A 25,950-nucleotide genomic window follows, 5' to 3' on the forward strand; every position below is an offset into this window, starting at 1 on the left:
TTACCCAGATTTCCCTTTGCAGGTACCACTCCCAGTGATATTCTGTCTTCCCTGCCCACCCTGTTTGTGGTGTCTCATCTTCCACCATTTTCCTATAGCTGTCTCCCGGCAGAGCACCCTGCCCCACTCACCAAATGACCGTGTCTCCCCCCCCCCCCCCCCCCCCCCCCCCAACACACACACACAAGAGCACAATGTGTGGACTCTCACAGTTCTTTCACGGTGACTGACTGGGGAGTCACCTTTGCAAATGCTTGAGTTCTTTCCGACTTCCTCAGGCTTCAGTTGAGAACTGTGCGTGCATCAGTAGACGTAGGAAACCACAAGGGTATATGGCCTACAGTGGTGCAGAGGACCGGGCACTGACGCTCTGCTCACCATGTCCGGGAATTCTTAACCGTTTTCGAGCGCCTTCAGTTAGCACTGGGCTTTGGTCTTGCTTGTGGGCAGCTGTAGGAAGTGAGACTACCAGGGCCGAGATGATGTAGAGAAATCAGTACTATGCAAAGAAGCTTCCCGTCTGCACTGCAGAGCAGCTGCTGTGCCACTGTGCCTTTCAAGCCCGTAAAGAGAGAGCTGCCCTTCTTAGTGTATTTGCCTACCAGGCATAGTCCTTCAAAACATCTGCCTGCCACCTTCTAATCCCAATAACATGCGCTGAACCAGCAGAAGCGATGCATTCCATCCGTATTTTATTTGCTGCTGTCATTTTGTTTTCTTAATGTTTGTTTTGAGACAGGGTCTCTCTGTGTAGACCAGGCTAGCCTCAAACTCACAGAGATCCATTTGCCTCTGCCTCCGGAATGCTCGGGTTAAGTGTGTGCACCACCACACCCAGCATTGTTTGGTTGTTATTGTCTGTGTTTGAGGTACTGTGTAGCTAAGACTTGCCCCTAACCCACAATATTCCCCAGGATGGCCTTAAATTCATGATCTTCCTGCCTCAGTCTCCCAAATACTAGGATTGCAGTTGGGTCCTGTCATACCTATCTAAATGTCATTATTGTTTTTGACATTTGTAAAAATAGTTATCTTTTCAGGTTGAGTATAGGCAAACTCATAGTTAAAAAAAATAATAATAATAATCCCAGAATTCCCAGGGAATGTTTTAGCTAATCCAGAGTTGGTCCAGGCCATCTACAGTGCGTTGCTGAGAGGTCCTTTTTCTGATTTATGGATCATAAACTGCTGGGAGAAGCCTAAACATTGTACAGCCTATGTTCTCATAGCAGAGAAAACCAGCATCTACTGTGTGCCCAGCATCTGTCATGTCTGTCCCTCTGTGGCATTTGAATTCATTCAGATTCTTCCTAGACCTACTTTGAACCAAATAAGTAGTTTCAGTTTAAGAAACTGTGTCAAATTATGGACCTTCTGTATACTATTCCAGCCACTAGCAATAAAGCAACTACATGATTATAAAACACGTTCGTGCATCAATTCTAGAACTCATACATGCTTTCCAGTTTGAAATGACTGTTCTCAGCTACAGGGCTGAAGATAATGTGCAGACTCACACACACCTGCTTAAAGTGGAGAGCCAGGCTTAAATCAGTCTGCAACCAAGTTCTACCTCTGCCTTTAACAGACAAGGGAAGACTCAGCTTTTATGATGGTGTAAGTCTGTGTGGTATGCCTTGTGTGCACATGATGAGGAAGGTTATGTGAGGCCATGTGTATACCCTGAGAGACCAGAGGAGAAATTCAAATATCCTTTTTTCTCTTTCTCTTCATCCTATTCCTTTCAACAGGGTCTCTTGTTGAGCATGAAGTCCACCATTTTCAGCTAGGCCCGTGGCAATAAACCCAGCAAACCCCCTTATCTCTACCCAACCCAGTGCTGAAGCTACAGACTCACACAGACATGCCTGTCTTTTTACATGGGTACTAGGGGTCCAAAACTGGATCCTCATGCGTTAGTAACACTCACTCTTTACCCACTAAGCCGTCTTTCCAAACCCCACTCTTGTGTTTGGAAGATTCTGTGTAGCCCAGGGTGGCCTCAAATGCATTCATCCCTGCCAACCAAACTGCAGAAACAAGGAAACTTTTTGAAGAGGTGTGGACTGTGGGCAGATGGGACAGACAATGCTACCTTTGATGATCTGGAAAAGGCACAGCCGTGTGGAGCACCACCCTCGGTGGGGGGAGCACTTCCTTACCCAGTATTGCTTTCTGAGACTTCTCCATGTGTTCTTCTCACTTGCTGTGAGCAGGACCAGAAAGCAAATGGGACCCCCTTATCCAAAGCCTCATGTGTTAGTATCACAGACATGCACCACCATGCCCGGCATGCACTGCCTTTAACAAAAAGAAGAAGAAGAAAAACAATGTTTGATGTGTGTGCCCACAAGCTCTCTAAGGATAAAGGCTTTCTTGTGTGCCTAAGGCCTTGAGCACAATGCTCCACTTAGTTAATTCTTATTAAATATTAATGGGTTGTGAAACAAAAATATTCTTTGATTGAGCTTCAGCTGTAACTTTATTGGGTGATGGGTCTCAAGGACTCCTTTCTGTTGATTTAGAAACACTGTTGCACCGATATAATTACTTTCACATCTCAAACGCCCTTTCTGCAGTTCATCATGGCGGCCTGCTGAGTTCATCCCGGTCACGTGGTACACAAATGCCCTCAGAGTGTAGTGAGCTCTGATCTGGATCTAGAAGAAGAAAAAAAAAAAAAAAAAAACCTAGCGTCAGTCTTTTGCGTGAGATGATACAGCAGTGAGGTTTTATAATGAGTGTAATCTCTGTGGGTTTTATTTCCCCAGGTCAAAATCCAGTTTTGATGGTTCCACGTGGTCGGGTGATAAGCATGAGTGTAAAGCAGAAAGTAAGACTGAAAGAAAGAAATCTTCGTCTTCCAGCCAGGTAATGAGGGACGGCAGGATGTGTGGGCTCTGGGGGCCGCGCAGCCGTGGGAGGAGCCAGTGGAGAGTAAGAATCCAGAAATGCAGCGGCGGTCTACCGGTACCTACCGCACAGAGAAGCAAGGCCTATGAACACACAGGTCAGAGCTCTGTCTGTGCTCAATGCACCCAGAGAGGTGACAGAATCCACCTTTACTGGGGTCAGATTGGGGGAGTTCGGGTTTTATCTTGGGGTTTTGGTTCTAGGAATTGAGCCCAAGTCCTGTGTGCTAAGGACACACTCCACTGCTGAGCAAGACCCCTGACCCCAGTGTCCGGCGGTTTGTTGTTGTACACGTCTCCCCTAAATGCACGAACTCGTGCCTTCTAAGAACTAAACAAAAGAGTGGGCACAGGCATGAAATTTAATTTTTTAATTTTCAGTTTCCACAGCTGCCCTACCAAGGTGTGCCTTTTTTAAAGATTGCTTTTTGCCCTCCCCCATGGGGGCCAGTCAACAGTCAGATAATGTACTTACATGCTGTATTGATTTTTTTTCCCTCTTCCTTTCTCCCCAACCCCTTCCCCCCAACAATACTCTGCTGCCTAGGCTGTCCTTGAACTCATGATGGTCCTCTTGTTTTAGTCTTCCAGTGCTATGATATCTCCAACCTTTTTCCTTACCTTTTTTTTCCAGACTTAACAGCCCGATTGAGAGCTTTCTTTATGCCAATAGATGGTCTGGTTTTGTAGATGAGAGCTCTGCTGGTTCAGATAGCACACCATCCAAGACCTGCTTTCCAGAGTTCCTGTCACAGAGGTTCTCAACCTATGGGTAGTGACCCCCTTGGAGGTCAAACGACCCTTTCATAGGGGTCACATGTCAGAGATCCTGCATATAAGATATTTACATTATGATTCATAACAGTAGCAAAATTACAGTTAGGAAATAGCAATGAAATAATTTTATGGTACGGGTGGGCAGCATTAGGAAGGTTGAGAACCGCTATCTTAGCACATATTTTCTCAGGAGCATTCTAGAAGCAGAGCAACCTGTCACTAAAGGACCTAGATCTGTCTCTCAGTCACTGTGGTCATGTTCCTCCAGTATCCCTGATTCACAGTGTCCTAACCCTGGAATGGGGTGCTACCTACTTGGGGTTGGGATGCAGATGATGTATATTATCTCCACAGTTGTACAGCCAGGTACAATTTGCAAGGATGCCATTTTCAGACACTTGGGACTTGTACCACCCTGGAGTGTTATGTCCTGCTCATCTACCTCTGGCCTCATGTGCTTTCGTCAAGTTCAGGGTTAGCTGAGTGCAAAGCTTCTAAGCCCTGAGCTTTCCCCAGGGCACTTGGGTGTATGGCTCTAGCACCTTCCCTGGTGAAAGTCCTTAGAATGTCATCTGCTGTCTTATCGGGAGTACCTTTGCCCTGATGTGATGCTCAGCTGGCCACCCAGCAAGGTGCTCATTGTATTGGAACATGAACCTATGTGATTCTGAGTCCCCTGTGTCTCCCCGAAGGATTGAATTGGAAAATTAGTAGTTAAACTGGTGTGATGGTTGAAAAATCTCTGGTGACGGTGCTGATGCCTGTGTTTTGCCCTCCTGCAGTACAAGGCGAACATGCACTTTCATAAGTTATTTCTTGATGTCCCGACTGAAGAGCCACTGAGGCAAAGTAAGTCCCGTCTGTTATTGGTTTAAGTTACATGTTTAGAAGTCTGTCTGAAGGAGCTGGAGACATGGCTCAGCAGATTCAGAGGACCTGGGTCCAGTTCCCAGCACCCACATGGCAGCTCACAACTCTCTGTAACTCCAGTCCCAGGGCATTGGTGCCCCCTTCTGGGCTCCAAGGGCACGAGGCATGAACATGGTACACAGACATACATGCATACACTTCAAATAAGAATTATATTAGAAAAATGGTTTTTGAGTTGTCTGAACAGTATAGGGAGAAGGAAAGCACATTTCAGAGACTTGGTCATCAAGAAAGAAGTTTCTGAAAGGTATAGGGCATGCCATGACAGTAGTACCAGCTGCGCTCACCTCTCACTAGCACCCTGGAGCGTAAGACAGAAGGAACAGCCTGCTCTCGTGATACCCAGTCATTCAGGAAGGTTCCACAGTGACGTCCTTGCCATTTCTGTTTATGCTGAAATGTTTGTGCCTGAGTCATCCTGAGATTTAGGATAATCAGCCTGGGGCAGAAAAGGCTGCCCCAAGAGGCTGAAAGGAAGCATAGTCCCCAGTGTACAGAAGCATCCATGCCTGTGGAGTCTAGAGCATAGTGGTCACACCCAAGCAGCTTCCCAGCATGCCGGGTGGGCGTGTGGCTCATCACAGGACCCACGATTCAACTCTAGCCTCTCTTGGTATCTACTTGTTAATATCTACTTGTTCATTAACCAGCAGAAGGTGTGGTCATGTGCTCTTTCCCCAAGGAGACCATCATATCATCAGTGAGTCATTAGGCTCTTGGCAAGAGAGGACCGGGAGTGCTTATATTAGCATGCAGGTAACACACTGTTGCAGATAGAGGAGGTCCCGAAAACACCATGCTTGGTTTCTGGGGATTAGACTTGCACTCCTCCCATTTCTACAATAGAACGTCTCTAACACTTTGAATTGAAAAATATGTGCTAGTCACGACAACTTTATTATGCTAAAGGTGACTCGGGAGGTGGACATGGGGATGTGTGCCTGTAATCCCAGCACTCAGGACTACAGCAGGAGCTTCTCAAGTCTGAGCCCAACCAGGTCTAAAATTTGAACTCCTTGGCTAGCCTGGACCACACAACACCACCTTATCTTAAAAGGAAAAAAAAAAAAAAACTCATAAAGAAGTGATAGTGTAGCCAAGTAAAATACATTCATATATTGTATGTAAGTGCGAAAACATGTATAGCAAGAAATTTAAAAAATGGGGAACAATCTATTACCTGCAGTGAATAAAGAGCGCAGGAGTTATTTCCAAAGCAATGCCCTCCTCAAAGAAAGCAAGCCTAGGAGTTTTATTCTGGGAATCTAGAAACGTAGGAAATCACTTTGGGGGTGGGCATGCTTCTGAGCATGCTCATTTTAAGGTCATAGTTCAAGAAGGAAAGATGGCGGACAGACATACTTCTGGGCATGCTTTAACCCAAATTCACAGAGCACATGCTTGAAAGTTAAAGTGACAGACGTGAATGTTTGGGGGCATGCTCAATCAGGGTCACAAAGATGGTGGACAGGAGCATCTCTGGTCATGCTGAGCTCTCTCCAACAACAAAACAAGACAGGCCATTGTGGAGTTGCATTAAATGGAGGCATTGGCCCTGAAGAGGCCTGCCTTTCTTAGTGGCTAACAATGGGACTTTGGAGTATGAACGTGTGTTTTGTCACCAAAATAGAGACAATTTTTTATTTGAAATAGAAATCATGGAAATAATAGTAGTTTGGTGAGATTCTAAATGGTGCTGCTCCACCTGTCTCTTAGGCTTTACCTGTGCTCTCCAGAAAGAAATTCTATACCAAGGAAAGCTCTTCGTGTCGGAAAACTGGATTTGTTTTCATTCCAAAGTCTTTGGAAAAGACACTAAGGTTGGTGTGTTTAGAAGAAAGGGTTAACACGGTATTCTTTGCCTGTTTTAGTAGAAATTACTTTAAACTTAGCTATATTTAACTACTTCCCTCCTGACCTGAGTTTATATCCAGTTTCCTTTCTTGTGCTTCCAAATTCGATGACTCTAAATGCTCCAGATGATTCTGACTTCCTCCCTTCCCCAAAAGCACCACTTGCTTCCCCCTTTCCTTACACACATCACCCTGTACTTCTCCCACACTTAGGCCTGAATCCCTTTTACCCACATATCATCAGAGACATTGAAGTTGTTCTTGTGCGTTTCTGGGAAACATGCTCTCATCTATCTCAAAGGCATTCACTAAAAACTAAAATATGTAGCTGGGTGTAGTGGCTCAACCCTATAATTCTAGCAGGAGGGTTTCCATGAGTTTGACGGCAGGCTGGGCTATAAGTGAGTTCCAGGTGAGCCTAACCTACTATATATGACCCTGCCTCAAACAACTACCCCTTCTTTAAAAATAAACTTTTAAAACTCACCCACTTTTGTTGTATCCATAGCAGTTTCTAGGACAACAGGTTTGTAAATTAGTGTCTCACCCTTGCTGGCACAAGGGACCTGGAACCTGAGTGTACAAGGCTTTGTCTGTGGAAGTCAGAGCCCCATGACCTCAAATATGCTCTAACGTGGCTGCCTTGAATTCTCCGTTAAACACAAAGTTGAGCTGAGACCCAGGACACCCACAGCTTGAGAACAGCCTCAGTGATGAAGGAACTAGCAGTTTCTCGAGGCCCTGCTTTCTAAAACTATCCCACAAAGAAGGAAAAGACGATCGTGCCTGTGAACTATGGCATTCCATCTAGCACAGTTCATTCAGGCAGCCAGAGGTCAGAGGAGTACCTTCCTGCTTTGCATGACCTCAGTGAGTTTTCAGGTACTGTACTTGGAGATTATGAGTAAGCCATTTAATAGCCATAAAGTAGCCAGTTATGAACCCTTTGAAATAAATATACTATATCTAAACATTCTCCCTACAGCCATTGGTAATCCTATAAGGACCACTCAACGAATATGATGAATATCCTCTATCATGCTGGTGTTAGCTCTGGAGAGCAGCATACTTCATGTTCCTTTTTATGTATGCTTGTTATACGTTATTCTTAGACAGGCATATTTTGAATTGAGGCATTCTCTGAATTAGTACAATGCAAAGTAGTAGTCCTCCATTACTCTAGATTTCAGGATTTTAAGAAGTTGGTCAGAGCTGGAGAGATGACTCAGTAGTTCATAGCACTGACTGCTCTTCCAGAGGACTTGGGTTCAATTCCCAGCACCCACAGGATAGCTCATACCTGTCTGTAACTCCAGTATCTGAAACCCTCATACAGACATACATACATGCAGGCAAAACACCAATGCACATAAAATAAAAATAAATAAATTGTATTTAAAAGAAGCTGGTCATGGGGTCTGTGGGGGATCTGGTCCTGCTTCTCAGTGGGATAAACATGGCTCTGAATTCAGAGCGAGTCTGGGTCTCTAGTCAGAGTCCAGGAACTGAAGACATTCTGAACAAAGGATTTTTCTTTTCTAATAATGTATAAGTTCACCAAGGCAGTGAGTGAGCTTTCAGCTAGTGGGATTTAGCAATGGTTTGAAAATTGTGCATGTACTTCAGTGACAAAAAGAAGCTGAAAGGAGTGTCCCTGGACTTTTAATACATGGACACACTTGGGCTTCTTCTGTATGAGCTACAGCTAATCCCCAGAGAGAGGAGACAGAATTAGCAGCGACAGGATGAAAACCAGGACAGTGGTCTGTTTGTTTCTTCCCACCCCAAAGATGGTGTCAGAGAGGTTTGGGCTTCAGAGGTCTTACAGAATTCCCTCAAGGGTCAACAGACCTCAGTCCAACATGATCTAATAAGATTAAAGACTGCCAGCTTGTTCTCTTTCTGAACGCCTACCCTAAAACACGCGTTACCAGCAAGGGCTTTTCAGATGCCGGTAAAATTAACATGCGTATATCATGTTCCATCTAGTCTCACTGAAAGCTCACGTGGTCTTCATTTCATAAGATATTTGGTTATAATTGTATAGCCATGGAACAGAGGATTAAAATTCCTTCTGGGTCATTTATGGCTCAGAAAAGCCTGAATTTATGGACTCTTGTCACTCTGTGCTTGTGGCACTTGCTCAGTAGCCAAATCAGACTCATTCTGATATCATTGTTATCATAGTAGATCTCAAGTACTTTTTTCCAATGTGATCTCAACGTCAGAATTATCCCCTGCCCTTGAGAATGTTTATGGGTAGAAATCTTTAAAACAATAGCTTTTAGGAAAGTATCTAAATGGGATTGGTCCCTCATTTTTCAGTCTCCCTTCCTAGAACTCCTTGGAGCAGAGGATAACTCATCTCAGGGAACCAAATGTGAATGCAGATATTCAAAATTAAGAGGTTGTTTCCAGGCGGTGGTGGCACACACCTGTGATCCCAGCACTCTGGAGGCAGAGCCAGGCAGATCTCTGTGAGTTCTAGGCCAGCCTGGTCTACAGAGCAAGAGCCAGGACAGGCACCAAAACTACACAGAAAAACCCTGTCTCGGGGCTGGAGAGATGTCTCAGTGGTTAAGAGCACTGGCTGTTCTTCCAGAGGTCCTGAGTTCAATTCCCAGCAACCACATGGTGGCTCATAACCATCCGTAATGAAATATGGTGCCTTCTTCTGGCCTGCAAGCATGCATGTAGGCAGAACACTGTATACATAATAAATAAATCTTTAAAAAGTAATAAAAAGAAAGAAAAGAAAAAGAAAAACCCTGTCTCGGAAAAAAAAAATTGTTTCTATTCCTTCAAACTGGCAGAATCAGCCCTAGGCCCTCCTCTTCCCCCACTGACCCACTGACCTCTTTCAGAATTCATGAAGCTTTTTAATAAAATACATGTTCCAGTAAGTGTGTGTACCTATGCACCAAGTCGAATCATTTTTGTTTTAAACCATGCCTATGTGTGAGAGACTGTTTGAGGGCTCACGGTGATATGGTCGTTTTCACTTGAAACCAAACAGTGGTGGTCACTGTTCTCTGTGTCATCCGATATATTCCTAGAGCCTATCATATAGGAGGAAATGACCATTTTGGATCAGATCAGCTCAGATTCCAACATTTGTAAGTTCTGATGTACAGGACCTTGAATGAGCCATGCATTTCTCCAAACAGATTTCAGGATCTGATATCTAAGCCTTGCATGATTGACATAATTAAATGATCAGTCTCACCTGATGAGTAAGAATTGTTGTTACTTCTTATTTGAGCCAGAAATGAACTCTGATATTATGAGACAAATGAGGAACCTGGTGAAAGTTTTTATTCAGCACTGAATGTCCTCCGAACCTTATCTTATTTAATCCCGAAAAACATTCTGAGTATTAAGGAAGGCTGTCTGAACTTATACATCAGGAGGCAGAAGCTTTGCTTGGATGGCGTGTCAGGTTGAGAAGGTCATGTATATAGTAATGTGACTAAATTCAGGTTCAAGACTTTCTGTCCAGTATGTTTTCCCTCCCACCTGTTCTCAACCCCAAAACCAAGTCCAGAGCAGATCCTGTAAGCCCTAGGCCTCCACGGAGCCTTGAACCCTGATGCATGAACCTCAGGGCAAATATTTGTTCTGTTACCATGTCTGGAGCTCCCCAGCTGTGCCCTGTGGCTTTGGAAACCCCATCTGAACAGCTCAGTGGTATGTTCCCAGCACTCCCAGATTCAGTTTTTCATGAAGCCTGCTGGTAGTGTCTTGAGCCAGATGTAGATTTGGAGGGCTGTGGGTCAAGTCTGAGCTGGCGTTGACTGGATGGTTCTGTTTCAGATCTCTATCCCAGCTTTCTCCGTCACCCTGATAAAGAAAACCAAAACCGCCCTTCTGGTGCCAAATGCCCTGATCATATCGACGGTCACAGACAGGGTGAGTACCGCAGTGCAGGACCACCTTTGCTTTGTCTGTGGTGATTGTTGTGGTGGTTATAATTTAATGCTTTTCAATAGCAAGTTTACAGGAACCGCACAGAAAGCAAACAGCATTAACCGTGCATTGTGGGCAGAATGACGTACTCTGGAAAGTATGTCGAAGGTATGGAACCTACTGTGTGCTAACAATGCTTCTGCAACCATCCAGTTGACATCGATATGAAATCTATTCATTTAAAAAAAAAAAAAAAAAAAAGATCCAGGAGCCTGGCAGGGTGGCTTAGTGGATAAGAGTGCTAACTGCAAACCTGACACTAGCATTCAGTCCCCAGATCCCTCAGTGGAAAAAGAACTAACTCCCAAATATAGTGCTTTACCCTCTACATGTGTGCACTGTAGCACTCACGGCCACACATACTTCATACATATGCATGCTTGCACTAATAATAATAGTAGATTAAAACTAAATTTAGGGACTGGAGAGATGGCTCAGAGGTTAAGAGTACTGGCTGCTCTTCCAGAGGTCCTGAGTTCAATTCCCAGCAACCACATGGTGGCTCACAACCATCTGTAATGAGATCTGGCGCCCTCTTCTGGCCTGCACTCATACATGCTGTATACATAATAAATAAATAAATAAATGAATGAATGAATGAATAAATAAATAAGTCTGGCCTGCAGTCATACATGCTGTATACATAATAAATTAATAAATAAATAAATTAATTAATTAAATCTTTTTAAAAAAACAACTAAGTTTAAAAAGGAAAAAGAAAAAGCTTGGGCTGGGTGTGGTAGTGCATGCCTTTAATCCCAGCACTTGGGAGGCAAAGGTAGACAGATCTCTGTGAGGTTAAGGTCAGCCTGGCCTAGATAGTGAGTTCCATTGACAGCCAGGACTACAGAGAGGCCTTGTGTTAAAAAACACGAGAGAGAGAGACAGAGAGAGAGAGAGGACCTGGCTCACCAATTAAGGGACTGACAAAAGCCTGACAGCCTAAGTTTGGTCCCCAGTCTCACAGGCCTACACACACACACACACACACCTCTACACAATTAATTAATTAATTAGAGTTCTTTCTAACCCACATGTAAACCAGGCATGCCACTAAGCCTAAAGATCTGCATTCTATCCCAGGACCCAAGTGATGGAAGGAGAGAACTGAGTCCAGCAAGTTATCCTCTGACCTCTACACACACACACACACACACACACACACACACACACACACACACACACAGCCTCTCTTCTATACCAAGGTGCTGGAGTAACTCCTGAACTGTGCTGCCCTAACCTGCACAGCCAGAAACCTTTCCACTTAGACATTTGTTTCACCTGTTATTTTCATGAAAGCATAAAAGCTACCTTCACCTTCTAACCACACTAGATAACGGAGTATGGGTAAGAAGGAAAAATAACAGCTGTTCTGGCCAAGTGTGTGTATCTGTGAGCTCTGTTCTTAGGAACAGACTGGGAGAATCATAAGTTTGAGGTCAGATTGGACTATGTAGTAAGATAGATGAATGATCAAAATAGATGATAGATAGATAGATAGATAGATAGATAGATAGATAGATAGATAGATGATAGATAGATTCTGATAAACTAAAAAACAAATTAACACGCCTATTTTTTTGATACAAATAGCTATCAAGCACTTAATCTTTGCCAGTGTACATCAGAGCTAGACTTTGCACCTAGATCTGTCCAGTGCCAGAGCCCATAGCGCCCCACTACTCTGGAATGCAATGATGCTGACTTGGAGGTTGCATCATTATCTTGGTGGTCAATGAACGGAATCATTCAAATTCAGTCTGAAAAGATCCATGACACACACAAGGAGATTTTCAAATCTTATAGATGTATCATTTACACAGAAGTAAAATCTTTCCATATGTCATTTGATTAAAAATATTTGGCTAGCTTTGATTTTTATTTTTTTTCCCCTTAACTCACAAGCATCCTGTGGGGGGGGGGGAATAGGGTAGGGTGAGGAATGTCCATATTAGTACAAGGAAGAATCTAGAAGTGCCATGAAAATGAACTACCCTGTTAGAGCTGCTGGGAAGTATTCTACAGAAATCTAGGTCAGAACAAATAACGCAGGCCTCCTCCAGGAATCACAAAATACCTTTAGAAACAAAACACTCGGGAGGGGAGGGGACTTTGGAGGACCCAGCCTGTACCACCAGACTTGCCTTAGTGTCCTGCCCTCCCATCTATGCTTTTAGGGGATACCCATGTCATCCTTTGGGAGCTTTCATTTTGCTCCACTTTTTTTTTTTATTGTGCTTAAATTCAATTGGGGGATTTTATTACTACAATAAGTGGGATGTAAGGAGCTAGAGATGTGGTTCCGTTGATAGCATGCTTGCCTAGCAGCATGAAACCCTGGATTCAATCCCCAACATCACATAAACTGGAATGCACATCTATAATCTGTGCCCTTGGCGGGTGGAGGCAGAACAATCGAGAGTTCAAGAGCATCTTTGGGTGCATAGGGAGTTTGATGCCAACCTGGGCTACATGAGACCCTGCCTCAAAAGAAAAAAAAAATCACAAGGGGGATTGTGCTTGTTTTATTCAAGAAAAAAAAATTGAATGTTCAGATTTTAAAAAATGAGATTATAGTAAAAGTGATGATCTTTGTTTTTTGAAAATATAAAAGCTAGGGGCCAAAAAGGTGGTTCAGTTGGTAAAGGTTTGTGTGTACCACAAAGCCTGATAACCTGAGTTCAACCTTCAAGACCCACATGGTGGAAACAGTTATCCTCTGATTTCCACAGGGACACCATGGCACACATATGAGTGCTTGTGCTTGCACACATACACCCAACACTAAATGTAATTTAAAAATTTGTAAGAAAACACAAAACCTACGTGACAAGTTATTTTTTAACTCTAAACTCTTGATTGCACTTTTTTTTCCAGTACATATTTGTCTCCTTACTCTCCAGAGACTCAACATACAAACTGCTAAAATCTGTGTGTGGACACTTGGAGGTGCGTGTGACATCAGAATTCTATGCTGCCTTTCTTCGGTATTTCCTAAGCTCTGTAATTGATCTGGATTTTCATTTTACTCCTGTGATTTCAGAACACTAGTGTGGGTAACAGTCCCAACCCGTCTTCTGCTGAAAATAGTTTCCGAGCAGATCGCCCTTCATCTCTGCCTCTGGTAAGCCATCTAAGTAATGATCTAAATGCACGAGCAAAAGATGGAGCCACAGCTACCCTCTGCTCACATCACAGCCAGGGCTTGGGAAGAACTCATGACCAGTGTAATTGGGGGACAGCTGCAGCGCACAGCTTCTCTCTCCAGAAGCAGAGGATCCAAAGGAGGCCACTAACTTTCTAGTAATCTATAGGTTATTCTACGGAGAAGTGTGATAGCGAGACCAGAGGTACCTAAGACCTTGCTTCTCGCTTGCTTGCCGGTCTTGTTGTGTGTGGTGCTGGGAGTCAGACCCAGGCCCTCATGCATGCTAGCCAAGCACTCTCCACTAAGCTACATTCCAGACACAATGCTCCTCTAAAGAGAGCCACAAAGGTCCATTCAGGGTACTATACTGGTGTACACCATCAGAAGCCAGGGAAAATTAAAACTAATTCTCGCCTTCCAAGAGTTTAGCTTAGAAAAGATGGGCAAACTCAGAAATGACTAGGCAAAGCTCTTATGCTCAGGTCACAGGTATAAAGCTATTACGGTTCCCTTAGGCTTTGTAGACCACAGTGAACACCTCCAGTGTATCTCCCATTTGTACATGATGTCTACCTATAATAGAAATGTGTTTTTCCAAGACAGGTCTAACAATATCATATAAACCGCTGACCCCACACTAATTATTGATAAATGTTTGCCTTAAGTCAAGGAATTACAAACCCATAGTTTCAGCTGGGTGGTGGTAGCACACACCTTTAATCCCAGCACTCAGGAGGCAGAGGCAGGTGGATCTCAGAGTTTGAGGCCAGCCTGGTCTACACAGTGAATTTCAGAACAGCCAGGGCTATACAGAGAAAACAGAACAAAACAAAAACAAAAACAAGTTTCAACCTCAATGAATCTTCTTTTGCATTTTGAAAAACTAGTGTAATTAAAACATGTTCACATAAAAATTCAAACAGGAAAGTTTATCTGGGTGTGGCAGCATGCACCAGCAATCCCAGTACTTGGGGGGCTAAGACAGGAGGATTGCTATGAGGTTTAGGCCAGACTGGACTACATAGGCCACACTAGAATACATAACAAAACCTTGTCTCAAAAACAAAAAGGAATGTTTGTAGCAGTATTTTTCATAATAGCCCCAAAGTAGGATGAAACCCTGACATCCTTTAACTAATGGATGGGATGTCTTTAATATTGTATACTGTAGCTAGAGTTTTCTCTCCAGGTCCCGCCAAGCCCAGCAGTCCGACAGCCCACTTATAAAATAATCACTCAGATGCTTATATTATTTAAACTGTTTGGCCTAATGGCTCAGGCTTCTTGTTATCTAGTTCTTATATCTTAAATTAACCAATTTCTATTAACCTATCTTTGCACGTGGCTTGTGGCTTACTGGTACCTTACATCTTCCTTGTCATGGCGGCAGCTGGCAATGTCTCTCTGCCTCAGCCTTCCACTTCCCAGAATTCTCTTCTCCGCTTGTCCCGCCTATACTTCCTGCCTGGCTACTGGCCAATCAGTGTTTTATTTATAATTAACCAATCAGAGCAACACATTTGACATACAGAACATCCCACAGCAGTATACAGTGGAATATTACCCACTCATAGAAAGGAATTGAAGTGTTAATACATGCTACCGTATAGATGGACCTTAAAATCATTATGACAAACAAAACCCACAAAGGCTATATATCACATGACTGCATTTACTGATGCTTCTCAAGTGAGGGTAGATCTCCATCTCCATAAAGCCATCAGAATGATCCACAGCACAGGGAGGGGAAAGGTGGGCAGTACAGAACACACACAATGAGTTAGACTTTAGCAAACATGGTTTCCAGTCTGAGCCCACCCAGCTGGAGTCCATCCTCAGGGAAGTTCCTTCCACTCTGATCCTCTTCTTTCATCCATTGTAACACTAGCTGAGCTCACCATATGGCCGTACACATGTGTGTAAGGTGGCTCGCACACTGCCCTGTACACGATGAGCATTCAGTAAGTCGGGAGTACGTTGAAGAGACTAAAGTTTTTCACTGTTCAGACTAGGCTGTAGCTCAGTTGGGAGCGTGCTAGCCTAGCGTGCACAAAGCCATGGGTTCTGTCCCCAGCACCAAACGGAACAGGCATGGTGGCACACACCTGTCGAGGTCGAGGCCGGAGGGTCCAGGGTTAAAGGTCATCCTCAGTTACCTTGGAACTTGGAGACCAGCCTGAGATAGATGGAGACCCTGTCTCAAACCATTAAATTAAGTATAAATCAATCAATGAATCAAATTTTCACCCTATAGATCATTATAAGGAATCTAATGAATGTTGGGATGACCCAAAGACCACAAACACAAAGCTCAAACACAGAAGCTGCTCATTTGCTTACCAGATGAGTCTTTTTCCAATTGGCAGCTCAACAGTTAAGAGCTCAGCCTCATTCTGCCTTTGCCAGGGCCAGCTGGGAACACTATGCGTCTCCCTAGGCCTTAGCACTTCAGGGAAGCCTGGGAAATGGGAATTAAAACTGCGTGACCTTTTCTCACATCTTCTTCCTACCCTCTGTACCTTAGCCGACCCTGATTGGATCTAATTTAAAAGGTTGCAGCTTTTTCTTTTCTTGGTTTGATTTGCCAACAGTATTTTTTCTTTGCTGTGCCCACTGTCATTTTTTTTTTATTATAATTTGCAACGTTTTTGTTTACATATTTGAACGGATTGGAGCTGTCTGCTCTTCTCTTCTGCTGTCTGCAGCAGTCAGATGTTGGGCACAGTACTGCTGAGACTTCTCAGCCTCTCACTAGCCATTTCTCACCAGCCAGCCAGTGATTTCCTCTAGATATTTGTTTCAAACAAGCCCTGTGCTGTTTCTTAGGGGAACTCTAACCATGCTGAAGAATCTCGGTTTCCGTAACCAGATACTCCCAGGTTAGGAAAGTCCTGTAGCGGGTGGTAACCCGTGCTTCATTTTCATATTTCATGGGTCAAGCTTAAGCCAGAGGGCTCGGGTTTACAAAGGCCTGCCTGTCTCCTCACGTCATTGTCTCCCCCTCAGGATTTCAACGATGAATTCTCAGACCTGGATGGAGTGGTTCGACAACGGAGGCAAGACATGGAAGGGTACAGCAGCTCCGGCTCGCAGACTCCGGAATCCGAGAACTCCCGAGGTCTGGGGAAATCATGTCCTGATTCAAGTTCCATGCCCCACGAAACACCCTCCCCTCACCCACCTTAAACAAACAAATAAGAAAAACAAGACCCATCCTTTTCTTCCCAGTTGACAGTTGCAAAGGAAAACTGGGGGAAAGGTTCCTAATAAGAGAATAGCCTCGGGCTTGGGGACTTAGCTCAGTGGTAGAGCGCTTGCCCAGCAAGCTCAAAGCCCTGGGTTCGATCCTCAGCTCTGGAAGGAAAAAGAGAGAGAGAGAGAGAGAGAGAGAGAGAGAGAGAGAGAGAGAGAGAGAATAGCCTCCACGGCAAAATCCATCTCCTCTGTCCATATTTAACAGGCATCTCTTACACTGACATGCTACGGTGGCTGAGAGAGATCAACATGAGGTTTCTCACCTATTTCAGTAATAGTAACAGTAGGAGTCAGCGATACTGTCTGTGGATGCCACCTCAGCTTCCTTGCATCATTTTATTTCTTGGTGAACGTTGGGCTTCAGTCTACAGGCACCACATCCCACTCATGAGAGATCCACACATGGGCTTTGTAGCTGATCCTATGATTTTTTGAATATATTGGGGAGCGAATTGACCTTGCCTCATTTTCCTGACAGACTTCCACGTGACCGAGTCTCAGACGCTTCTGAATGTCACCAAGGGTGAAACAAAACCACCTCGGACAGATGCCCACGGGAACAGAGCCCCTGATGGAAAAGCTAAGAGCCTGCCTGCGCATGGTGAGGAGCAGGGTTGTTGGTGGGCAGGAGATTCCTGTTGGTTGACACGTAAAGAGCCCCTGTGTTTCCCGCTGGGATTGCCTCTCATGGTCCCTCCCTTCCCACTTATGTGTTCAATAAGTAGTTCCTGGTTCTGGGCTTTACCAGGGGTCACCGTGGAAGTTGCCACATTATTCACAAATTTGAGATTATAAACCAAAAATTGGCGGTAAAACTCGTTACTGACTTGTTTCTTACTTATTAACTATAATAATAATAATAAATAACAATAATAATAATTAATAACAATAATGATAATGGTATTCCATTGTTCTATTGACCTCCCCCCCCCCCAGTACAATACTTGGCAGAAAAAAATCCTCTCAAATATATATTATTAGATGAAATGACTTGGGGGAAAAAATGAACCTACTGGTTAAAATACCAAGGAGGAGGCTTCTGCTAATACTTTCTCTTCCACCTGGGAACGACCGCATCTCATGTACCTCTTCCCTGTTGAAATATTGCTAAGTGAAAGAAGTATGCTGGGGTGCTGACTTACTGCTGTTTTGGTTTCCACTCAACAGGTCAGTCAGAAACTATTGGGATTTTGCCTAAAGTCACGTCTCAGAAATGTCCAGCTCTCCGCCATATTCTTATATTCTATGCAATTGTGTAAGTTGATATGTTTTCTGTAAGTGGTTTATGCAAATGATCCAGTTTTGCAGATGAATAATCTCTTCACGTTGCCAAGAGTCGTTGTGCTGACTCAACCCACATATTTTTCTTGGCACTTTCCATTTCCTTCTTGGGCGTTTTTTTTTTTTTTTTTTTCCTTTCCCTCAGGCTTAGGTTAGCTATTCATAATGATTGTGCTGAGTCTGCCACAGAACTGAGTCCTGAGCAACAGTCAGTAATTTCTGAAGCGTCTCTGTCTTGCTCATTTATTTTTCTGTGTGTTCAACTTCTTCTGAACGGAAGCCAAAATATCTTCAAGATGTCATCCATCTGTAGCAAGATATCAACCATCTTTACTGACAACTTAGGCACAGACTTTTTTTAACTTTTCATCAGCTTCCAGTCTATAACCAATTGCTTTTTTGAGAAGATCCAGTTCAGTTCTAGGGTGTCTTTCATACCAGAGGGGAATAGACATGCTCATCTGGTTCCCATTAAAGCAAGGAATTTGTGATTCTCCAGGGAACAAGGTTTGTTGCTCTCTACTCAGGCTCCCAGACCAGAGTAAGAGAGTGCCAAAAAGGAGCTTCGGTTTAGCCATCCGGCTTGGGTGTGGCCTTAATCCTGTAGAAATGGCTGATTTTTGCACTTTAAGGACTTAGGTGACAGCATTTTGAGTCTCCTTAGTATAAGTTTCATAATAAGTACCAACCCGTTTTCTTTTTTTGCTTGTTTGTTTTCTTTTATTTTCTTCTTTATTATTATTTTTCTGTTTTTTACTTCATTTGAATGTTTTGCCTGCATGTATGTCTATACACCACATGCACACCTGGTGCCCATGGAGGCCACAAGAAGGCATTGGATTTTCTGGACTGGAGTTACAGCTGGCTGTAGGTACCAGGAACTGAACTCAGGTCCTCTCGAAGAGCAGCAAATGTTCTCAATTGCTGAGCCGTCTCTCCAGCCCCTCAACTTAGCCCAAAGTCTCTTAAGCCTTTGGTTCTTTTTGAAAATGCTCCCAAAGTGGAAAAAAATGGCTCCAAGTTCATTGTTTTTTAAACATCGGTTCCTGGCCATTAACATACTGGAAATTTCTTGTTACCTCCCTCTAGTGTCTGTGCACTGATCGCCTCCACTTTCTACATGAGATACAGAATTAACGCTCTGGAGGAGCGCCTGGGATCCCTGACATCCATTGTGGATCCCTACAGTACTGGGTAAGATAGCTTCCCAGTGCTTGCTCTTCCGATTGGTGTAACAGTTGACCTAAGTTTAGAGTCCTTCCTAGGAGACACTGAGAATACGTTCTGTACGAAGCACTCAGCTGGGTGTGCACTGGGGATGTAAAGAGGCTGAAGGGTCCAGGACTGAGTGACTTAACCTTGCATGATTCCTGTGCTGCTGTCAACGTCTCCAGTAATACTACAAGAAACATGCCAAATGTTATTCTGCTAATTGTCCTAAGATGATGGTTGTGACCCTGGCCTTACACCATACACCTTTATCTTTAGAAAATGGCAGTAAGCCAGGCGGTGGTGGCGCACGCCTTTAAACCCAGCACTGGGGAAGCAGAGGCAGGCAGATCTCTATGAGTTCGAGACCAGCCTGATCTACAGAGTGAGTTCCAGGAGAGGCTCCAAAGCTACACAGAGAAATTACTACCCAGCCTTTGTGACAGTTACAGGCAAAATGATGCTGGTCCTCTCTTCTACCCTATAGTCTCCTGTTCAGAAATAACATTCCATGCCTGTCTTTGCTGGGATTGCTCTTAATGATGTTTCTCTTTTTCTTTACAGGCAGACAGTCCCATCGGGCCTGGGATCACCAGTACAGTTAAATGTGGAGGCCCTCTGCCAAGAACTTACAGCTAACATAGTGAAATTAGAAAAGGTAAGTTGATTTTTCTCAGGCACAGGAGCAATCTGGTAGTTCCTTTCAATTGCTACTGGCATTTTATTTTATTTTATTTTTTGACTTTTCGAGACAGGGTTTCTCCGTGTATTTTTGGTTCCTGTCCTGGATCTCATTTTGTAGCCCAGGCTGGCCTTCAGCTCATAGAGATCTGCCTGGCTCTACCTCCTGAATGCTGGGATTAAAGTTGTGCGCCACTGCCACCACCACTCGGCTGCTACTGGCCTCTTTTATTTCCATAAACAAACAGAACTTAACAGAATTTAATCTCACCACAAAACAGTGATTTAGTTGGTCTATCATTGGTGTCCCTGGCTGGACATGAGACCCCTGGTAAGTGATCAGTGACACTGGGGTCATGCAGGAATGCATTTGGGAGTTAACTAGAAACTACTGACTAGCCACAGAGCAGACTCACAGCTCACACAAAACACTGTCTAATCCCTGTCCCTACCTTGGCTCATAAGGAATAAATAAAGTTTTAAATTACTTTGCTCCAGGTGTCAGAGGTAGAAGGCTGTTATCTGGGGACCTGAAATTTGAACCACTGGCCAAGTTGTGGTTAGAAGTCTACTGCTTGCTTTCAGGGCTGCAGAGACAGCTCAGCAGTTAAGAACACTAACTGCTCCTCCAGAGGACGTGGGTTCAATTCCCAGCACCCACATGGCAGCTCACACCTGTCTATAACTCCATCTCTAAGGTATCCAACACCCTCACACAGACATATATGCAAACAAAACACCAATGCACATAAAATGAAATAATCAGTAAAATCATTTAAGAAAAAAGACTGGGTGTGGTGGCACATGCCTTTAATCCTAGCTCTTGGGAGGCAGAGGCAGGCAGATCTCTTGAGTTCTAGCTAGCCTGGTCTGCAAAGTGAGTTCCAGGACAGCCAAAGCTACAAAGAGGAAACCTTGTCTTGGGGGTGGGGGGTCTTCTGCTTAGGACTGGCCCAGTAGTAGAAAGTGTCTTTAGCACTCGAGAAGGCGTGGTTCCATCCTAACAATAAATAAACCTGCCTCTCATTTCCCGCTCATATGCTTCTGTCTCCAAAGTACCTTCCCTGGGTCGGGCCTGTCCTTAGCTTCATTCGTAGATTTGAGACGGTAAGAGGATGAATGAGGAGGAGACCATTCATAACTATCCTGGAGATACACCTAATTATCAAGGTTTACTTCTTCTCCTTTCACACGGTCCAGACCTTTCGAATCTCCTTCGGTTTTACCCTAGTCCTTTACCTGCGGCTCTCCAGAGCGGGGTCACTGTTGTTTTTCAGTTTTACTCATTCTGACTTGTAAATGCTGTTCTTTGGATCAGATGCCCACAGAATCCTTTGGCCTGGCCTGGCCTTTCTCCCTCCTCCCCTGCCTGGCCCTGCCAGGACGCCACAGAAGGATTTGTTCACCATCCACAGTTGGCATGTCTGTGTAGGGCTCAGACCCAGCCCAGCTGGGCAGCTGGGGAGACTGGTAGAAATGAAAGGAGACCACTCGCATCCCGAAGCAGAGTCTGTAAAAAGTAGATTTGGGCCCAAATGTCCCCAGGGGTGGCTGAGCAGTTGCCTAGCACAGCCCGGGAATGAAAAGGCCCAAATACACTGTGGGAAATCCCGAGACGTGACTCGGCTGTTTGCAGCAATTCTTTTCTGCTGTCGGAGACGGGTCATATCTAAGCCTCAGGGTCAGTCCTCAGCTCTGCTCCCCTGTTTCTGTTCATGGTCATTGCTGCCCTTTCAGTCACGTTCACAGGAAACCGAGGGTGACCCCCCTCCCCCTGCCCCTCAAGTCCCGTGAAGTCAGCCCTCAGATGTCCCCCGTTAGCTGCCTTTCAGTCACACCATGCTGACTCCTGACACTGAAGTTGAATCCCATCGTGAATTTTTGTTATAGTTTCTATTTACTATTATGGGATGTGAGAGGGTATAAGGAGTGTGTACACACGGGCCCCTGAACACATATAGGGGTCAGAGGACAACTTTTGGGGAGTCAGTTCTTTCTTTAGTGGGTTCCAGGAACAGAGCTGGGGTTCAATAAACTTGAACTGCAAGTATACTCATCAAGCCATCTCTGTGACCCCTATTTATATTTTCTAATACTCCTGAAAATCAGCATTTGATGTATTTATTGGCTACTGAGGTTTTTGTTGTTGTTTTTTGAGACAGGGTTTCTCTGTGTAGTTTTGGCGCCTTTCCTGCATCTCATTCTGTAGCCCAGGCTGGTCTTGAACTCACAGCGATCCACCTGCCTCTGCCTCCCGAGTGCTGGGGTTACAGGCGTGTGCTGCCACTGCCCCTGGCACTGTTTGCTTTTTTTTTTTTTTTTTTCTTTTTTCCACATTTATTTGTGTGTGTATGAGTGTGCACTATGCGTCATACCGTAACAAAGCACACGTGGAAGTCAGGGGACAGTTTGTGGGAGTCGGCATGGGTTCCAGGGATTAAACTCAGGTTGTCAGGCTTGACAGTCAGAACTGGCCCCTAAATGCCTAGCCTAGAGTTGAGAACTACTGCAGGGCCTTTGTGATGGTCACAGGCCAAATGATACAGGTCCACCGTCCTCTTTTGCTTATCTGCTGCCCTGATAAAACCCTGACCAATAGCAGCTTGGGGAGTAGTGGGCTTTTCAGCTGACAGTCCGTCATCCAAGGAAGCCGAGGCGGGGGCTGAAGCAGAGACCATGGAGGAGGGAGAGCTGCCTACTGGTTTGCTCGGTTCCCTTGCCTTCTCGCTTTGTTAAGACTTATTTTATTTTATGTGTATGACTATTTTGCCTGCGTGTATATAAGAACACCGTGTGTGGGCATGCTGCCCAGAGACACCAGAGGAGAGTATCAGATCCCCTGTAACTGGAGTTACAGACAGTTGGAAGCCACTATGTGGGTGCTAGAAACTGACACCAGGATCTCTGCAAAACAGCAAGCACTGTGACCCACTGAGCACCTCTCCCCATCCCCCAATTTTTTTTTAAAGATTTAAAAAAATTTTTATTTTATGTATCTGAATGTTTTGACCACATGTATGTATTTGCACCTCATGTATACCATGCATGTAGAGGCCAGAAGAGGGAGTTGGACACACACACACACACACACACACACACACACACACACACACACACCTCAAAACTGGAGTTAAAGACAGTAGCTACCATTTGGGTGTGCTGGGAACTCGGGTCTTAGTTACTTCTCTCATACACCCCAAGCCCACCTGCCTGGGAATGGCACTGCCCTCTGAGTTGGGCTTTCCTCCATCAATTAGCAATTAAGAAGATGTTTCACAGACAGGGCTGCAGGCCAGTCTGATGGAGGCAATTCCTCAACTGAAGTTCCCTTTTCCCAGGTGTCTCTAAATTTGTGGCAAGGTGAAGCTAGCTGTGACATCCCCTGAGCCATCTCCCCAGCTCAGAATGCTTTAAAATTTGTCATTTGGAGCTGGGTGGTGGTGGTGTACGCCTTTAATCCCAGCACTCGGGAGGCAGAGGCAGGTGGATCTCTGTGAGTTGGGGGCCAGCCTGGGCTACAGAGCAAGTTCCAAGATAGGCTCCAAAACTACATGGAGAAACCCTGTCTCAGTCAATCAATCAATCAATCAATCAATCAATCAAATTGTCTCTTCTAGTGTATGAGTGTTTGCCTAAATGTATGGATGTACACCACATGTGAGCAAGTGCCCCTTAAGGGTAGAGGAGGCATTAAGTCACCTGGAGCTGGAGTTACACCTGATATGGGTGCTTGGAACCAAACCCAGGTCTTCTGCAAGAGCAAAAAACGTTCTCTTACTCACTAAGCCATCTCTCCAGCAGCCCCTTCCCCCCAGGAATGTTTTTTATGGGTAAAGAAATAATTATTTTCCGCCTGGAGAGATGGCTCAGAGGTTAAGAAATAATTATTTTCTTAGGGCTGGAAGTGGCATTCATGGTAGAATGACGTAGTAAGAAGAACATAAATTGGAGTCATATTTTTGTTTTTAATTCTTACTCTATCACTTGTTACCTGTGTACACACACGGTTCTGTAACTCATCCTCTCTCACACTCAGTGTCAGATGTAGACCCAGCCTGTGTATGTGGTGGCATGGTCAAGGCAAAAACACATGAGTGCCTACACACACGTGCGAGAGGCCCTTTCTTTTTGCTCACCCTGAACACGCCTGTAGGATGTCATAGACTTCCTCCAAGCAGTGTCTTAGTTATGCAGCGCTCTCACTGAATGCTACAAATTGGGTAATTTATAAAGAGGAGGGGTAGATTAAGCTCTCAGTTCTGGAGGCCGAGAGGGTCAAAGTAGGGAGAGCATTCCTAGTGGAGGACTTCCTGCAGATGGGAGCTCCATGATGAGACAGAGAGAGCTTGCTGCCAGGGGTGTCTCATTTTGGTTTTGTTTTGTTTTGTTTTTTGAGACATGGTTTCTCTGTGTAGCTTTGTACCTTTCCTGAAACTCGCTTTGTAGACCAGGCTGGCCTTGAACTCACAGAGATCCACCTGCAGGCGTGTGCCACCACCGCCCAGCGGGTTGTCTCTTCTTATCAAACCATCAACGCCATGATGAGCACAGCCCCACCTTACAGTACCATCAGCATAGGACTTTGGGGGTTCCATTTCACCCTGAGTTGTGTTGGGGGACACAAATACCAGGCTGTAGAAGAATATTGGTTTTTTTTGATCCACAGGGTTCACTATGCCTATCTAATAGTTGTTCAGAATCCCTTGCTCTGGATTCTTTAAAACTCGCCTATTCTGTGTTTCCCGAGAACATTTTAATGCCCAACCACGGACTGTAGTCTTGAGGTCCAAACATATGACGTAGTTGGTCTCTCTGGAAGCCAGTCTTCTGTGGATGTTATGCATAGCAATGTGTAATAGAATTGCTAAACATTATGACGCTAGTTAAAACTGCAGGGCAGAGCTGTATATTTAAATTTAACATCCTCATAGCTTTTTATTCTGGGTAGAATAAGGTCCAGCACTTCCCAGCCGTAGCAAATAGACCTTTAAGATACATATTGTAATTTATAACAACAGCATCTCTTTTATTGTTTCAAGATACAAAACAACTTACAAAAGCTGCTTGAGAACGGTGACTGAGTGACCAGATGCTGGGGCCAACATAATACCTCGTTTTCCCTTGAAGAAGGTGCTTCCCGAGAGAGTCTGCTGTGCGCCCCCTGCTGGCCAGAGGCGCAAGAGGCTGAGAATCCAGATGTGTTTGCACTTGGAGCTCTCCAGCTCAGGAAAGGGGGAAAGGGAATGGTTTTGCTTTTGTGCAATAAAAGTTGACCTTGTCTCTGCTGCTGCCTGAAGAAAACAGACCCATCTCGGGAGGTGAGCAAGGTCCTGGAGGACACCTGTAGCTCGAGAGTTATGGTGATGGTCAGTACACACTGCACTCCATGCTTTTCAGCCCTCCCCAGCCTCCTCTCGGCTCCCTTCGCCCATCCCAACCAACCTTCAGACCTAAGGGTACGCCATATACCAACAAACTCAACATGGCCCTTTAAATTAGCCACGAGCCTCCAAGAAGGCAGTGAATATTTCCAGATGAACAGGCTTGCTTCAGACACCTGCATTTTGGTCTCTTTTTTTGTTTTTTGTTGGGTTTTTTTTCCCCCTTCTGTGCTTATGTTCTGATTTCTTTTGTCTATGAGTTTTAGTTTTTCATTTTAGTTTTGTGAGCATGTCTGGCAAAGTGAATTAAAGGTTGCATCTGTATTGGGCTGTTTTGTTCCCCGGGACCGGTACTTAATTGGAGTGATTCTCCCCCACTTCCGATCAGGAATCTTCGAGGTGGGAGACTGAAGTACTGAATTAGATTCACTCTGAAACCACAACTAATTCTTAAGGCAAAAGTTGCAATAGTGGTTTCCTGTGTGACGGGAAGTGCTGTTTCTGAGATTCTAGGTAGACCACGGTAGCAGCTTTGAGCCAGTCTGTGTTGGACTCTA

General features: G+C 44.6%; 1 protein-coding gene across 1 annotated transcript in view; it reads left to right on the plus strand.

Moving 5' to 3' along the window:
* Gramd2b (GRAM domain containing 2B) overlaps nt 1-25,631 on the plus strand; it is a 62,744-nt gene extending 37,113 nt beyond the window's left edge. Inside the window, exons 3-14 of the mRNA XM_036204908.1 lie at nt 2,772-2,871; nt 4,472-4,538; nt 6,336-6,439; nt 10,286-10,381; nt 13,316-13,387; nt 13,482-13,562; nt 16,593-16,704; nt 17,320-17,442; nt 18,009-18,096; nt 19,212-19,316; nt 19,896-19,989; nt 25,052-25,631. Coding sequence (XP_036060801.1) covers nt 2,772-2,871; nt 4,472-4,538; nt 6,336-6,439; nt 10,286-10,381; nt 13,316-13,387; nt 13,482-13,562; nt 16,593-16,704; nt 17,320-17,442; nt 18,009-18,096; nt 19,212-19,316; nt 19,896-19,989; nt 25,052-25,093 — 1,084 coding nt within the window. The 3' untranslated portion in view covers nt 25,094-25,631. The remainder of the gene's footprint in view (nt 1-2,771; nt 2,872-4,471; nt 4,539-6,335; nt 6,440-10,285; nt 10,382-13,315; nt 13,388-13,481; nt 13,563-16,592; nt 16,705-17,319; nt 17,443-18,008; nt 18,097-19,211; nt 19,317-19,895; nt 19,990-25,051) is intronic.
* The last annotated feature ends 319 nt before the right edge of the window (nt 25,632-25,950 follow it).

This window comes from Onychomys torridus, chromosome 13 (assembly GCF_903995425.1).
Source record: "Onychomys torridus chromosome 13, mOncTor1.1, whole genome shotgun sequence".
In the NCBI taxonomy this organism is placed as follows: Eukaryota; Metazoa; Chordata; class Mammalia; order Rodentia; family Cricetidae; genus Onychomys; species Onychomys torridus.